Consider the following 17,264-nt stretch of genomic DNA (forward strand, 5'->3'; position numbering starts at 1 on the left):
AGAGCACAGATACCAGTATGGGGGATGCGGCAAAATGGCTGAGATCAAGTTGGTGACCGGGTCTGCTGAGTCCGCAGCGCTCAGACTACGTGTTCCTCTGCAGCAGGTACAGGCCCAGCAGTCACCAATTCTGACAGCTTCCACATGGATTCTGATGGCAATGATTCTTCAAACTCTGTGTCTGATCTCCTGTTGGGCTTTCTGGATGGTTTGGACGCAGAGATGTTTCTCAAATACGCTGATTCAGAGTCTATATGCCTGGAAAAGCTGGAGGAAGATATCTGCAGAGAAACAAATTCCGTACCAAACTCCCCTTCTCCATCTTTGGGGTCCCCATTGGCTACGTTGGAGGCCATTAATGAACTGATAAGGTTTGATCATGTAATGCTCAAAGCCCCTAATATTAGAGATTCCTGTTAAAATGGAGATTCCTGTTAAAATAGGCAATCAAGCTAATATGCTAGTGAAAATAGACGAAGTATCTCTCTCCCAATCTGAAGATAAAGCTATTCCTGAGACCTCTGTGTCTGTGAAGGAGGAACCTGTAGACAGCTTCATGCCCGAACTGGGCATCTGTCATCTGTAAAGCATTGAGAAAATGTGAGAAACAAAGAGAAAGATGTTATCAGAATTTGTTCAAGCAGCAAAGTAACTGGTTAATTAGTGAACACCCAGTTACTGAAAATCTTGTATTAAACCATTACACAAATGAATGTTTAATTCAAAACATATTTATTATCAGAAGGATAAGTATCAAAATACAATGAACCATTAAAAACTAATTTTTCTACGTTTTTAAAATGAAGTAATTTTACATTGACTCCTTTAATACCAATCGACCAAAAACAAAATAAATAAACCAAAAACTCAACACCATTCATATTTTGATTGACGAAAACCTGCTTATTAATATACAGGATACAAGTATTTTGTTAACAATCACTGACAAATCTTTCCTGTAATTGTTGGTTATTGTAATACCATAAAACTTGGAGTTTCTCAGAAGAAAAATGTTTCCATATATCTTGGTTTCTTGGAGGAGGAGGGAGAGGGGAGAAAGGGGGTTGTTTTCCCGTTTTAATTGCCATACTACCTGTTCGCCATGACCAATACACAGTCAAATCACAAACTCACCTTAAAAAAATATGAAGTTATTATATATGTTTCCATTATCGATTGCACAAATGTTAAAACAGTATGTTTCCCAAAGACATACAAGATATAAATTAATGCTACTGTAGATACTAACATGCTAAATATCACAGGAAAAAATATTCACAGGTTCATCTGCGTAGCATATGTAGAAGCATTTCCAGGTTCAGAGTTTAATTTAATAGTAGCTGAACTTGACTGAAAATACGTGGCCTGCTTAAATCTGAATGGTAAAATCCACAACTGTTACTCAAGCTATATAAATATTACAAATAGCATGCATTTCTGATGCATAGAAGGAAAGAAAGTATGACAGTTGTGAACACATTACAGTACTTTAAAACTATTGAATTTTATTCTTCTCAGACAACAAGGTTATATATGGACCAGCCTGAACTCACAATATTAAACAGCCGAGAATTGCTTTCCCCTCCCCTTAAAATCCGATACAGAGAAAGTCATCATTTACTCTATTATTCAGTAGAAGTGAAATATGCATGTACCACCCGACATTTTTCACTCTGGAAAATGCAGTGTAAGCAATCTTGCCGCTCAGTTAAGAGCTACTGTTTCTGTTTTGAAGTCTGCGTTGGCTGTTACCGCTGTGCACATACCACCAAACGCAGTTCAACAGCCCAACGGATGTTTCTTTCCTATCGTGGAAATCCTAGAACGCCCCCTACCGATGAATAATCACATGTCTACCTTCGCTAACTTCATAAGGGACATAACTACAAAGGGCCCATTTTACAGAAATTTTTTGTTTTTTTCTTTCAGCCAGTTATATTCAATTAAAACTTGCAGCAGTGAGTAATCAGAAGTGGAATTTAAACTTCTATTTCAGATATGAGCACTTTTTCAACATGACTTTCCAGACTCTCGGTATTTAAATAATATTAAATTTTCACATATATTTTATATATATATATAAATAATCATTAAGAGCAAATGGTGAGCTAATATTTTGCAATACACCAATCAGGGCTAAGACAAAAATTGTAGCAAACCCAATTCACAGTTAAACTAATTTTGAGGAAGAAAAAAAATTCTTTTTTACACAGTAATTTACTGCATGTGTCCAAGAAGGACACAAAGGATGGGTAGGAACAGGAAAAGCTAAATGAAGAACTAAAGATTCATCCCTCCAAGCTTATATGTTTAACTGATGTGCCGGAGTGGTTCTAAACTTCCCTTTAGTCTTTGAAAAGTGGGAGAGAGGTTTGAAAAATGAACTTACGCCAGAAGTGCACATATTTCTTCTGTTTAAAATAACAGGAGCCCTAGGCAAGTTAGTGATTCAAAAAAATACCTTGCAAAACTAATGTTTCAGAACATGAAACTTTCAGAAATTACTTCCTGATTATAACAGGAAAAAAAATTCCAAAAATGTAAGAAGTGTCCATGTTCCAAATATAATGATTTTGAGTTAGAAATATTGTAAAAGTAATAAATAATGATATAGCAGCTGAATTCTATGGTTGAATACTCTATTTTCTCTCATTGCTCTGAGCATCAGTTCCCAAATATTTATTTGTAATCAACTCATTGTTGAAAAAGACAAGAAGTGAAAGAGAAAACAGTGAATTCCAATTTTGTAATTACATCATATTTAAAATATTTATTGCATTCAGCACCAGAATTACAAACAATGTTACAGTAAAAGAGTGCAACACCTCACAACCAGCACTAGCTACTGTTCTGTGGGTGTGATACATGCATCTCATCCAATACATTTCTGATGCTTTCTACACAAACCTCTCCTCTCTGATGTTTCCTACAGGCTTGCTTCCATATCTCTTCAAAGCTTTCATCTGAAATGTTCACACCAATATTGCGGAGAATTTGCTCTATCTAGAAGAAAAAAAACAACACAAACAATTACTTTAAAATTTTCAGAGTATGGCTTTTATGTGTATTAGAAATTTCTATTCAATAAAGAATATTTTTCACTTCTAAATATGAATTCTAGAACAAATCATGATATCTTTAACCAAAGAAGTTTCTTTTCAAGTATATCTGAATCTGAACTAAAGTTGTGATGACAAAGCTGTCTTTATTTAAAAAAAAAAAAGGTTGAAGGAGCTTTAACATTGAAAAATGCTCTTTGTCTGTCATATCTTTATTGTTTGAAGTTATCAGCAAAAATTAGAATACATTATTGAATTTAGAGTGAAAATACCACAGAGATGATCTTGAATTGGTATATATAAATGTGTGAAGTGACTAAAATGAGCTAGTTTACACTAACTTTGGGACTTGCTGGACAGTAAGAAAGTTTTACACTTAATGAAGCAAAATCTAGGCCCACCTAGATTTTTCATATTTTCATTTTTCGTATTTTCTCGTACAAAAGAATCCCACTGCATTCATTGGTTCCACTGAGTTTTGGACTTGTTAGGTTTCAGGAACATACTACTCACACCTATTACTACTATTAGTGCCTTTGTTAGTATTAGTATATGTGGGACTTTTTCGGTTCTATCTTGCATGTGTGTGTGTGTGTGTGTGTGTTTTCTATGCTCAAATTCTACAGATTTTTTGCACACTTTTTCACACTTTGGCCAGTAACATCGTTAATACAGATAAACCAACATTGTTCCTGACAGTCTAAAGAAAACAAGTCTAAACTTGTCTTGTGTATGAATAAAGGCCGGATCCCCAGCACACCAAATCTGCAGCTTCATAGACGACAGTCTATAACAGCTCTCGGTCATGCTCTTCAACAGAATGAGATGAACTCCAGTGAAGAAAACAGAGACACTAAAACAACGCCGCAGCTTCGATTCAGGATGCACTGCAGTGCTTGCTTAAATCTCACCAGCCTTAGTAACACTTAAGTATATACCATTTCCTCTGGGAAGCTGCCTCTTTGAATCACAAACTCAGTGAGCACAATTTCAGCAGTGCTATAACTCACAGTCTTATGACGAGTGGTAATATTTTGAACTATTTCACACTTTTGAAACATGGAGTGCCACATCATGCAAGTGAATTTCAGTCAGACCTCATTAATTTCTAGACATCTATCAAAAAACTGACAGTAAGATATGACTCTAGGTTTTCAAATAGTAATTTACTTAGTTATTACCCACTTGAAAGTATTAATGCTCCATATCAAAATAAATCAAAGATGACTGCTAAAACACTGAAACTATGTATTGTATAAGTACGCAGTGTGTGATTTAACACACTCTGRGGCGGATCTGTACAGAATTTTCAACCCTGTAGAGTTTACAACAGAGCAGCACATTTTGTAACTTCAGAGAAGAGTTCTACCTAATCTGACAGGCGTAAAGGCCTTCTCAGACGAGTATGAATTCTATTTACTGTTAGCTACATTTTGCACGTATGGGATTCCCTGCTTCAGAGCTAGGATAAAAAATGGTAGATACTCACATACATGACATTCTGACAAGCTGTGCTTCATGAACATGAACCATATTTTTAGCATGTCCAGTCATCTGCTGACCTAAGCCTACAGCCCYAACTCAGAATTTCATAAGGGGTATTTAAACAGTTTGCTGAATTGAAACCTACAGTTGTAGACTTCATTGTAAAACTCCCTGCACTTGTACATATAGCTTCTGTCAGTAGTAATCTCTACTCTTTTCATGTAGTTTGCTATATTGCCACTAGGAAGGCGTGGAAGTTTTGTCAAGTCAGACCTCAATAAAGTGAGTAACTGTCATCTTTATGAATAATTTGGAATGTGAAGAGTATATATTTTTGASACAGCTGAACGAATGCAAAGAAAGATGATAATATTTCAAGAATTAACTTTAAAACCTGTTTATTCGGCAATACGTCCTTTCACTCCCATAGGATTACATTTATCTTGGAAGAATATTCTGTAGAAATGTACTATACCTCTGACTTTGGTCTTGTTTTGAAAAAGTCTCTTTCATACACTCCTTTTTGACTGAAGACAGAAGGACACAATACTGCATAAGCATTGCCTTCATCACCATAATTAACTCTGTCACTAATGCGGCGAACTCGAGGAGCAGGAATATCCGAACGAATGGTTGGAACACCACATACTGGATAATCTGTGGAGATCCATCAACAGACAACATAGAGAAAACCTTTAGATAGACAGAAACAGGAGCAGTATGACTGCATGACTCCTAGCCAGAGAGGGTAAAACATGTGTATTTAATAAGAGCTAATTTGATATTTTGCTTTAAATACATTCAATATGAATTTTCATTTTATTCCTCTCTACTGTTTTTTTTTTCATGTTTGTAGATTTCCTAGCTTTAGCTAAACCATGAGGCCTGAAAACAGAAAACCTGGCAGTAATCTTGCAGTATTCTTCTAGTACTTCCAGCTAAAAATATTTTTCATGATTCCAAAGAGATCTTCTCCTAAAACAACTACTTTAATTTCTCAAAGGTTAACCTAGATTAACTTTCAAATTCTGAATGATGAACGTTCAAGGTATGCTAATTTCCAAGGCACAATTCTAAACAAATTTGGATTATTAGATAAATTTAATTAACTTACTATCATATATTGTACTATTTTATTACCTGTATTAGTATTACATGCTCTAGGTGTGCCTGCTTGAGTAGGAAGGTTGGACTAGATGATCTCTAGAGGTCCCTTCCAACCTTTAAGATTCTGTGATTCTGTATKTTTCAAACTTGTTTCTGATTTTGTCTTAAATAATGCTCAGAAGAAGAGCCCACTGTACTTACAGGTTGTGGGGAGACCACCAACTACAGCATTATACTGAGAGGATGTTGTCTGATAATCTGCAAACACACGATCTGTTGGTCTTGTAAGAGTTTTTGGTGTCTTTTCTGAGCTTCCTGGTTCTTTTAACACAAGATCTTCCTGCTTCAACAGTGGTGTATCACTTGTCTTTCTGTCTTCAGGTAGATCAGGTGCAGAAGTATCTGGTTCTGTCCCTATGAAATGTTAAAGTCAGGAAATAGCCTGGATTGATTATCAGCACACTACAAGCTAGGAGGTAAATAATGTCTCCTTAAATCCTTATTTTTTTTTAAATAGGTGATATAATTAATCCGCACTTTCATAAAGATTCTAGGTTTTTACTTTCTTCTGATTTATGTGACATTCAAAAYGGTGCACAGAACCCACAGAGGCCTGAAATGTGTTTGCATTTAATAGGGTCTACTAACTCTGGGCATGGAAAGACTACACATGCTCCAAGTCTTATTCTTCTAAAGCGAGCACCTCGTACACTTCAGCAGGGTCCTTTTGGTAGGCATGACAGAAACAATTTCCCAGTACGTAATCACCTACCTTTCGTAATTATTTTTTCTTCAAACTCTTTAACAGCCATTTTGTCTTTCCAGTTCAAGAAGTTTACAAATTCCAAATAGTTAATCAGACCATCTTTATCCAAATCACAATAGTCAAATAATGCATCCAGGAGCACAGCATCTATATTCAGATTCAGCTGAAAACAGGACTTCCRCAGGTCATCTTTGTCTATCATCCCATCACCGTTCTATTACAAATAAAATAAAATAGTAGGTAAAACAACTACCACAAAAATATAGAAGCACTCAGTGAAAAGGAAGTGCACACACATWGTTTACATATACATTTAAACACACCTACAAATGAGCCACACCATTTCAGAAAAGTAGCACCACTGAGAACACACAAAGAAATGAGTAATTCAGAAATTCAAAATCTGAAAACTAAGGTATCAATGAAGAATTTTCATCTTATATAACACAGCAATTTGAGAATGAAAAAGTCATTGTGACAGTGTACTGTGACAAGATAACAACCTAATCATAAATGTTGAGGCAAAGTCAGTATTTCTTTTGGAAGGTGTCAGTCATTCTATATACATTATTATTATTATGATTATATATGAAACATCAACAATAATTCTCTTCCCCTCCCCACCCCACCCAAGAGGGGGAAAATCTACAATTTTTGAAGTTTAACTTCTCAGGTAAGAAGTACATTTTAGAAGAAAATATGAATATAATCGCTTCAAACCTTTTTTGATTWAGAAAATAATAAATTTTTAGAGGTAAAAAACACTAAGATTATTCTCATTCACTGATCACTCTTGCTTGACATTTTCTCAGAAACTGATRGAAGAGCCTGAAATCATGCATCATGATAGTCCTCTAGGAAGACCAATCTGGACAGTTTTGAAACCATATACTTAAAAAATAATACTTTTACATTTTGTAACATCTTTCTCTCACTTGTTAAAAGTGTTACAAAATGTAAAAGTATTATTTTTTAAGTATTTTTTTAGATAACTGCAATTCTTCTGTATCCTAGTTAACTGAGTACATCATACACAGCACATCATAGCATCTTTCAAAAAAGTAATTTACCATCAGGGTGCAAAGAAAATTACATATTAGTAAAACACCTTTGACATTATACTCTTTGTGTCACTCTACAAATACTATTCAGTTCTACAAATCTACTGTCTTTCTGCCTGCACAAAGTCAAAGAGGGACTAAGTCATTCACCTCTCCAAATACTACTGTGAAAGGTTATTGCAGTAACTAACCATTTTGTTAAGTAGCAATTTGAGAAACTTTTTTTGATTTTAGAAGTCTGGTAGCCTTAAAGTACCAAGTCACCACAGTAGCAAATGATCTGGTATGCATAGCAGTTCTGCTAGATACTAAGGTATGGGCCTGCAATTTCGTAGCAAGTACATAATGCAGCAATCTTAACTGGTGCTGAAAAATTTGGGGTTGGTTTTTAGGGTTTTTTTTGTGTGTGACATCTTTGCTTGGAATTTTGGCAGACGGGAGAAGAGTAGTTGATGATAAACATCTTCTGTCATCTCCTCTAAAATTTTCATTTTCTAAGAGGTATATGAAAAAAAATCAGAAGACAAAAGTAAAAATTTGCAGAAAAAAATACTATACAAAAAGAAAAAAAAATGAAGTACAAGATCAATCTCTATGTTAGCACACAGTTTTAATACAGCTTTACATTAACATTGTGATCAACCACAAGACACAACTGTATATTAAACTCATAGCATAACYGTGAAATTACCATATATTTTATAGGTATATTTACTTCATTATGATTGTGTTTCTTCCTGTCTCTATCTCTACAGTGACAAAGGCAAATGTCACACATTCCTTTATGTTCTCTTAAAGCACTAACCTTATCATAATACCTGAATGCTTCTAACAATGTGTCAAAATTGTGGTAGTTGGCTTTCTTCARACTTTGCCGAACTGCAGCAAGGACAGCTCGCTCTCTGTCTTTACCACGCAGGAATTCACTAGGAATCCTACAGTGAAGAAGATCCCCAACTCCTATAAAAATCAACACTTCTTCAATTACTTTCAAATATASAGAAAGTGCACATTTTCAAAAATGTCTTGAGTCATTTTACAATATAGTAATTTTTATGAGAACTATGATTCTATTTTTCTTCTGAATCCTTGGTTACCTGTCATTTGGATGGTATGACAGACTGATTCTACACTATAAAAATTTCAGCCATCCCATGTTCTCTTTCCTTTTTACTACTTATATCTTCACTTTATTAACAAAAACAAAAAGCACTAATTCAGATAAAAACTGGACACTCATGCCCAGAAATCCATTACATTCACAAAAATGTCCTGTGAACTTTTCTTCCTTAAATCATGCTATACTCATCCAAAGGAYTCCTCATATTCTTTAGACTGATTTTTTTACATTTTCTGTTGTTTTTGTTGTTTTTGCAGGAAACTGTAAATTGCTAGCAGTTTTCTTTTTCAAGAACTTCCTAATTTTCTTACATATTGCTTGCAAATATCTGTTTTTTTTTTACAAAAGAAAAAAACATTGTATGAAAAACATGTCTGGTTTAAATAGTCACTTTAATATTTTTATTTAGACATCAAAATCAGTTTCCTGCCTTTTAAGGTTCACATTTTGTTTACATTCAGAAACTGATACTTGAAAAAAAAWTTCCTCGGGTTTTTTTTCAATAGGAACTCTTTCTTCTGAAATTACACCTACAAAAAAATAATGTTATTCTGCTAAAGCTTTGTACCTTGCTTSTTTGAAGGTAAGTATTTAAGCAAAATATGTATTGTATACTACTAATTGCTTCAGAATGGGCTTCCAGAAAATCAACAAGATAAGGCTTTATCCTACAAGAAGACTTACCATATTCATCTGGACGGAGTAACATTCCAAATGTATGGCCTGGAGGAACATTCATAGTTTCTGCTATACTGTCAAGGGACACATTTTTTGTTGTTGTTAAATACGTTAGTAGAAAAGGAAAAAAAAAGCTATTACTTACAAAAATACATTTGATCTTCTACTGTACTATCAGGAGACATATGCATCTGAATACAAAGATTTCATCTTGAATTTGTTCATCAGTTGTTTCCATCAAATTTGCCATTTTAGAAAAACATCCTTTTATAAACTCATTTAAAAGATTTGCTATTAATAAGATAACACATCTAAATACGAGGATGATCAGGGGCYTGGAATATCTTCGAGGAAAGGCTGAGAGAGCTGGGCCCGTTTAGTCTGAAGAAGAGAAGGCTGAGGTGGGAACTGATCAGTGTGTATAAATACCTCAAGGGAGGCAGTGAGGAGGATGGGGCGACCTCTTTGCAGTAGCAGCCACCAAYTGGACTAGAGGAAATGGCCACAAACTGAAGCACGAGAAGTTCCACAGGAACACAGGTGACAGAGCCCTGGAACAGGCTGTCCAGAGAGGCTGTGGAGTCTCCTTCTCTGAAGATCTTCAAAACCCGCTTGGATGCAGCCCTGTGCCATGTGCTCTAGTGGACCCTGTGTGCGCAGGGGGGTTGGACTAGATGACCTTTGAAGGTCCCTTCCAACCTTAAGGATTCTATGATTGTATGATTAATTCTTTTTCAATGAAAAATCACAGAAATGTGTACAAAAAGTCCTTATAACATACTTGTGAAATAGCAGAATATCTAGACCATATTAGATCACCAACTAAAACATCTTCAAATAAACTATTTTTGGCTAATATGTAACCCCATTTCTGCTTTATCAAGTAAAGTACTGTGCCTATTAAAACAGCAATGAAGCCAATATTAACCCGCAAAAATTGGCCTTGTTTTGTTAACCAGAAAATTAAAATGTTATTGCTGACATTAAGATCTGTGTTTTAGGACTTTTTAAGACAAATAATCTCTTCATTTAAGATGCAATATAAAGATGCAATACTTAATTGCCTCTTCAAAATTGCTAAGTGCATCAAAAACCTTAATCAAGAGTACCAGTTACTCATTCTTCCAAAAGAAGATAAAACCAGTGAGATGAGAACACAATGTAACCTAAAGATTATGTGTATTTTCTCCTTATGAATATTTTCATATTACAGGTGGAATGTGGATAGTGTAAAATTGACAAAATAAAGTAAAATTACCTTTATCTATACTATAATAATAGTGCTAGGTTTGAGCTTGCAACCCAGATACTCTGGGTAATCACACTGCTTCATGTTGCTCACACTGTAAGTCTAGTTCAAAATAAACTAGACTACAGGGAAAGAAAGGAAAATACTCTCATCCAAGTTCACTCTGTACAGGTACTACAGGCATAACTCTTCAGAGTCACTTAAACATGGGATTGTGAGGTTAAACTCTGATGAAAAAAAAAAAGGGCAATAATGTTGTTTATGACTGGACAAAATTTTGCAGGAATCTCACACAAATCTTTCAGACTAGAAAGTCTTTGCATACATGCAGGAAGCCTAGCTTTGTAGCAAAGACGGATCTTGACCCCACAGTATTTCAGGACTGCTGTAACTCTGTTTTTGCAACCTTAAAAAGCTGTTCCAACCCCTTGAGGGTGAAGTATTGTCATGATGCTTCAAAAATCTGCAGTTCATTTGATTTTAATGTATGCTGCTAGGTAATACAACTTTAATTATAGAACCTTTTCTAAGGAACTATTCAAGTGAGAATATAATCAATGTAAGAAAAGGTCACCAAAATCAACTTCAGATCAGGTAAAATAGTCTAGTCATTAAATCAGTAGACTAAATATTTCAGTCATTTCAAACCTTCCTAAGTGCAAAAGACAGAAGTTTCTCAGATTTAGTAAATTATTGCCATTTTTAAGAAAATATATCATCCAAATTTTCCCCAAAATGATATATATGTCTTTTCTTACTTTATAAATGCAATACAAAATGACTATTTTCAATAATTAATGCTGTGATATAGCATTCATCCTTCCCTCCTATCTTTTGCCTGTATAAGCACCACTTAACTGGAAACCTGTAGAACTGATTTTCCCTTCCATGGATTTTGATTTACCCAGTACATAGATTGTGAATCCACGCTACAGACCTTCACTGGCCATTAACTCAGCTGCACTGGGCCTGCTCCCATTGGTGCAAATTTCACCAGTTCTGATACAGACCCTTTCACTGGCAGGACAGCTTCACAATACRGACCTCAGTGGTATCTTCTGTACAGATTTGTCTACTCAGTGCAAGCAGAAAGTCCCTTAAGCAAATWGGCGCCAAGTGGAAGTTTTGAGCATTCAGTAAAATTGTTAAGCCCAGACAGAACTGGATATTTGAGGCTCAGCACGTGGCTTGAGTGAATTTGTTCTTGGAAGGTATCTTTGCTTACTTACGGATCAAGCACTTTTCCAACCTGAGGTTGAAACTTTTCCTTGAAATCATCACTTCGTTTGGATACAATTTTTGTTGCCTTCTTTCTACAAAGTTGGAAAATAACTCTTAGACATAACTGTTCTGCAATATTATTGTAGGTTAGAAGGAAACAGCAACTTCCTTGCATAAAAAAAGAAAAAAAGACCAACCCTCTCTCCCCACCCCACCCCACCCCAAAAAAAAAAGAAATTTGGTCAAACACAAACACCCTTCTTGAAAATTCACACCACTAACTAAAAAGTTACTTATTGTAACTCACGACTGTAGATCCACAAACCAATTTAAGCATCTGGCTACATTTCGACCATCTTCAAAGTGAGGGGTTTCTTTTCCAAAAACATCAAATCTATTGAAACTTGGTGAATCATATTTTCTATTTATTACTTCCCCTGTAGAAAACAGAAGTATTTCAGTCTAGATTAAAAAAAAATTTCAACAAGAAAAAACATTCTAAAATAAGTTATCTTTATCCTTAAGAAGAAATAATGAAGGAACAAAGCAAATTGGTAACATTTTTTCAATTAAATACAATAACTAATTGTGGATTCCCTGCTTATGAAGCAGTTTAATGTCCTTGTCAAATGTGAAGGCAAAACACACTTGCAGTGTAAAGCTGCCACCTGTGCCTTCTTTTAAATCTAAGWCTTAAGATAAATCCAGTGGAATAAAAGCTTCACATGCAAGGAAGTACTGGAGTACTTTACCTAAGTCTACACAAGTCAGCTGCAAATGTGTATTTGTTGTCAACAAGAAAAARTGTCATTCCATTTTTTTCCTGACCTTTCAAACATTACTCCTTGCTTCCTAATAAATATTTCCTCTGGTTGCACTGCAACATGGGTCTTTCATATTATTATTCAAAATACTCTTTAAAAAATAAAAAACAGCACTTATGTTCTTACTGCTTGGCTTTTCTGTTTTTTTTTTTTTTTTTCTTTTTTCAGCTTTTTTTCGGGGAAAGGAATAGCAGACAGAGAGAAAGTGAGCAATTCCACTAAAATGCCTCCAATGTTAAATGGGGTGTGTGGAGGGGTCAAATTAAATTATAAGTTTGCACAATTTATATCAATACTGGGACTTTTTGCTCTTGCAGAATTTGGTATTGAGAAATATGGTACTATGGTTTCATTTCTCCGTAACTGCAACTATATGAAACTTAGATCATTCAACTGAAAAACCTGTGTGGCAGTTTCCCTACRCATATGTCCAACACTTACAAAATTGTTGGTATTACTACAATGGRCAATTTTATTATTATTATCCTTAATTTTCTGGAATAAAAGAAATTTAAGTCTCACAGTCAAAATAAAAGCAATGGAAGTGGGAAAACAAACAAACAACCCCGCCCCCCCACATACATACGCACACACACAAAAAAAAAAAAAACAGAACTGGCTGTAACAATAATGTGTGCTGCGTTACAGGATACTATTTGTCACTTCATTCCTGCCTAAATTTGCAAGATAACCAACCCGGAGCAGTCTACTCATGTAAATGCAGGCCACAGAGCATGAAGAAATGGAGAAATTAAAGATAAAAGTATTACTTTTTACTACAATATTATTAGAATATATGTTTTGAAGACATGAAGAAATACAGTTACTCTTATTCATATTATCCCTGTGCCATGTGATTTAGGTGTCCCTGCTGGAACAGGGAGGTTGGACTAGATGATCTCTAGAGGTCCAYTCCAACCTTAACCATTCTGTGATTCTGTCTTTCATGCAGCTGTTTATCAGCTCTTGGACTTACCCACATAATAATCATTATGTGACATGATATACAAATCATGTCCTTGTCTGGTTTGTTCATCTACTTCTTCATAGGTTTTTGGTGGATTTATAAGTTCTCCACCTGACACATCTGAAAGGAATGAATATATAGAAATATCTATTTTAACAGTATTTTATTAGAGAAGATGCTAATCCTGCAGATTAGCAAAGGCAAGAATCATACAAACAGAGACAAACATAATCGCTGCAGGGAGATAAATGGTTAACGTGTGATTTGCACCAATCTGTAAAGGAAAGGTTCATCGGTCAAGGTAGTATCCTTGACTGATTAGATCTATTAGAATAGTCAAGAAAAGGAAGCTAAAGCTATGAAGGTAGATCCAGAGTGCAACAAAAAGCTGTACTGGTGACATAAATCTCTTTGCACTAACATTTTTAGTATGAGGAAATGAAAGATGGCTTTTCCATCACCAGTATGTCAGTAACTGCTTTAAGAAGAACAAATTCCTATTAAACTGGAATTGTTGGAAGCATAGAGTATACATTAAGCATTAAACCATATGTTATCTTATACTTAAGGGCAATATGTTTTAATAATATATTTTCCTACCGCGAAAAACCGCTGTTCCAAATGTGGTATTAGYGATATCCAAGCCTGCGGGTAACATGGGAGTTTGATCATGTGATCTGCCCAAGGCTGCCTCACGATTACTCAAGTAGATTGCTTCTTTTCTGTCTTGTATTTTTTGTTGAAAATTAGTTTTAGGAAGTGGATTTATCAACACAGATGCCTAAAGATGTCACAAACAGCAGAGGTAGAAAATACAGCAAGTTTTATTCATTTACACATCAGTCTGGATACCTCCGCAACATGCACACAAGAATAACAGTGGAACAGTAAATGATCAAATGACACAGTTACTCAACAAATTGCAAAACAAAAGTGTATTGTGAGATAATGTCACTAATAATCAATTCTATGCTAAATCTCCAGCTAAATTAAATAAATACTGTAAAGGCAGAACTCTTCCCTTTAATATATGTTTTTCCACTCATTAGTTTATAAAGTTTGGGATAGCAGTCCTTCTGTTCTTAATGTATACCAGGAAGTATAGTCAAGTTGTAATATAATCAAAACTACAGTCTGAATACGAGTAGTTATAAAATTTTTGGAACAAAGTCTCCTGGTCTTTGTGTTATCCGCTGGTTGGACAACATATTTATTAACATCTATTCCCAATTACGCTAATGCAGAATTTATATACAATATTTTAAGACAAGACTAGTACTGCAATCTGAGAAGACCTACCAAGAGAAAGGACTCTTGTCAAGTGATTGAAGTTTAGAACTTGGTTGGGACAAGAATGTTTTCTTGATGTTTTCACTAGCTTTGGGCTCAAAGAAATTAGTTGTACAGTTAGATCAACTTCAGGAGAAATGAAAAAAATAAACTGCGTTCTTCAGTTGCTTGATTATATTTCACAAATAATTTCTGAAGAATATATACAAGAAAGCCTGACATGTTCAAATTATCACTATTTCACTAAATCATTTTCAACCCAAATCAAGAAATAAACATAATAACGCTACTACATTACAATCATGTTCTTAGATAATTGCTCTCTTGCTAGGTTGTTAAATAAGTTTTATTCTCTTTATTCAGTTAAGGAGAAAGCAGTAAAAGTTGTGTGAGTATGAGAGCTCACTATCTTAAATATCAAATGAAATAAATAATCCAGTCCACACTGTAGAAGGTATTTAATAAACGTCATTTTCCTTTTTCAAACATGCTAATTAAATCCCAGAAACTGACCTCAGAATTCAGATAAGCTACAGAAGCAGTGAAGCRTTGCAGCAAGAGTCACTTAGTTATGAACCTTTACCCCTGACCACGAAGAAATCAGTTGTATTTATTAAGTACGTGCTTAAGTGGTCCATTATTAAACAAAAGATTCACATTCTTACAGCAAGCGACCGACGTGAACTGATGCCATGTGTCAAGTGAGATGCAACATCTGGATCATCTGCTCTGCCATAGAATATTCTTTCAACACCAGGTGCTGRATTTGTTGTATTTCTAAATTTTTTCACAATAATTGGAGTAATTGGCTATAAGGCAAAGAAAAGTAAGTTTACTCTGCATGTTCACAAATTACTAATAAAAATAAAACATGCTTCAGCTATTTCAGGGTGATTTGATAGACATACAAATAAAATCGACATTTTAGAGCTGCAAYATGTGCCTAATTGCAGAGTCTGATGCTTTGAACAGAAAGTGAACATAACTAAATTTTATCAAACCAGCAACAGAAATGGTCAGAGTTGCTAAGCTTCAGCTTTCTGGTCTCATCTTTAAATGGATCACTGTTTCCTTGCATATAACATAGTCTTCATGAGAAGTAGGCATTACACTTATCAACACTAAAAACACTCGACTTAACTCACAAAAACTCCAAAATGAGTAGTGTGATTTCATAATTTTTTTAACCTTTTTTTTTTTTTAATTTTTGTAATTATCTAATTAAACGTAGAGCTGGTGCTTAAGTGATGTTTGTGTGCTTATTACTCCGGGACTCTGCAGGTACTTGGGGCCGGTGGGAAGCTCCGTTCTGCCAGGGCATCCTTGCTAACAAACACTCTTCGTCAGGAGGGTTCATAATTCCCAATAACAATTCCAGAATTGGAGAAAGCACTCATGTTTAGCCCTATCCATGCAAGCATGGTGCAGTTTGCAATACATGCAAAGGGAAAATGTACTCACAGAAGAGTTTTATAACTATATTACACACTTTATTTCATCTGACAAAAAGAAAAAAAAAACAATCAAGCAAACAAAAAAGTAGAAATAGTCCAGGAGGTTGTCGTGGAAGGAAAAAAAAAAAAAAAAAAAAAAAAAAAAAAAAAAAAAAAAAAAAAAAAAAAAAAAAAAAAAAAAGCAGAGGGGGAAGAATTGAGGAAAATTTGGGGAAGGGGGCAGGAGCGGTGCCTCCCAGCCCCACAAGCAGCCCCCTCCTCGAGCCTCCTCCCTAGGCCCACGACGAGGCCGCGGAGGGCTGGGGAGGCGCGGGCACTCACGGCCGCCAGCTGGGGCAGCCTGTCGATGAACCTGCCCTCGTAGACGGGCCGCGGCGGCCCCGCCATGGCGCCCTCGGCCGCGGTCGCTGGGTAACGGGCGCGGGCGGCGCCCTCTAGGGGCAGCGGCGGGAGAGGCGCCAACGGCCGCGCTCGCCGTTTCCCCCCACAGGAAATTGTCACTTACTATTACTTTTTACTATTAYTCTTAAGGGAGTTAACACGTCATAAATCGAAACCGCTGTACTTGCCCACAGTTGTTACAGCCTTTCAGAAACAGAGGTGTAAAATTAGTTCAGAAAGCAGCTTAGGTAAGGCAGGACTAGTTTGCTTATTATTGAACCTCCCTGGCTTTTGGAAAGACTATATTGCCTTCAGTTCTGAYATTTAGCAAACTCTCCCCTTCTTTCCAACAGAACATATAAATTTAATCACATCCTGCTCCATTTACTGTAGCTCTGTGATGGCAAAGCCAATTGTAGGCAAGCATATGGACCTTGCTGATGATTTATTAACAAACATTAGCAGCTGTTGCCATTTTGTTCTCAGTTCTAGTATTTGTTTGATAGGGATTTAAAGTGAAGAAAGCAAAATGAAAGTTGAATTTTCAGGAACCTTTTGTGAAAATGGAAGATTAGTGGGTGAGCAGTGATTGCTCTTTGATG

General features: G+C 35.5%; 1 protein-coding gene across 1 annotated transcript; it reads right to left on the minus strand.

Annotated features, from left to right (window-relative positions):
* Positions 1-460: 460 nt before the first annotated feature.
* Positions 461-16,668, minus strand: EFHB (EF-hand domain family member B). The gene is made up of 13 exons (XM_026050829.1): positions 16,564-16,668; positions 15,493-15,636; positions 14,138-14,318; positions 13,547-13,657; positions 12,054-12,183; positions 11,755-11,838; positions 9,283-9,350; positions 8,284-8,438; positions 6,424-6,631; positions 5,853-6,065; positions 5,020-5,201; positions 2,866-3,003; positions 461-580 (listed from the first exon to the last, which is right to left on the minus strand). Exons 1-13 carry the CDS (start codon positions 16,666-16,668, stop codon positions 461-463), a joined length of 1,839 nt encoding a protein of 612 aa, XP_025906614.1.
* Between the last annotated feature and the right edge of the window lie 596 nt (positions 16,669-17,264).

This window comes from Nothoprocta perdicaria, unplaced genomic scaffold, assembly GCF_003342845.1.
Source record: "Nothoprocta perdicaria isolate Ctin4 unplaced genomic scaffold, notPer1 scaffold_70, whole genome shotgun sequence".
Lineage (NCBI taxonomy): Eukaryota > Metazoa > Chordata > Aves > Tinamiformes > Tinamidae > Nothoprocta > Nothoprocta perdicaria.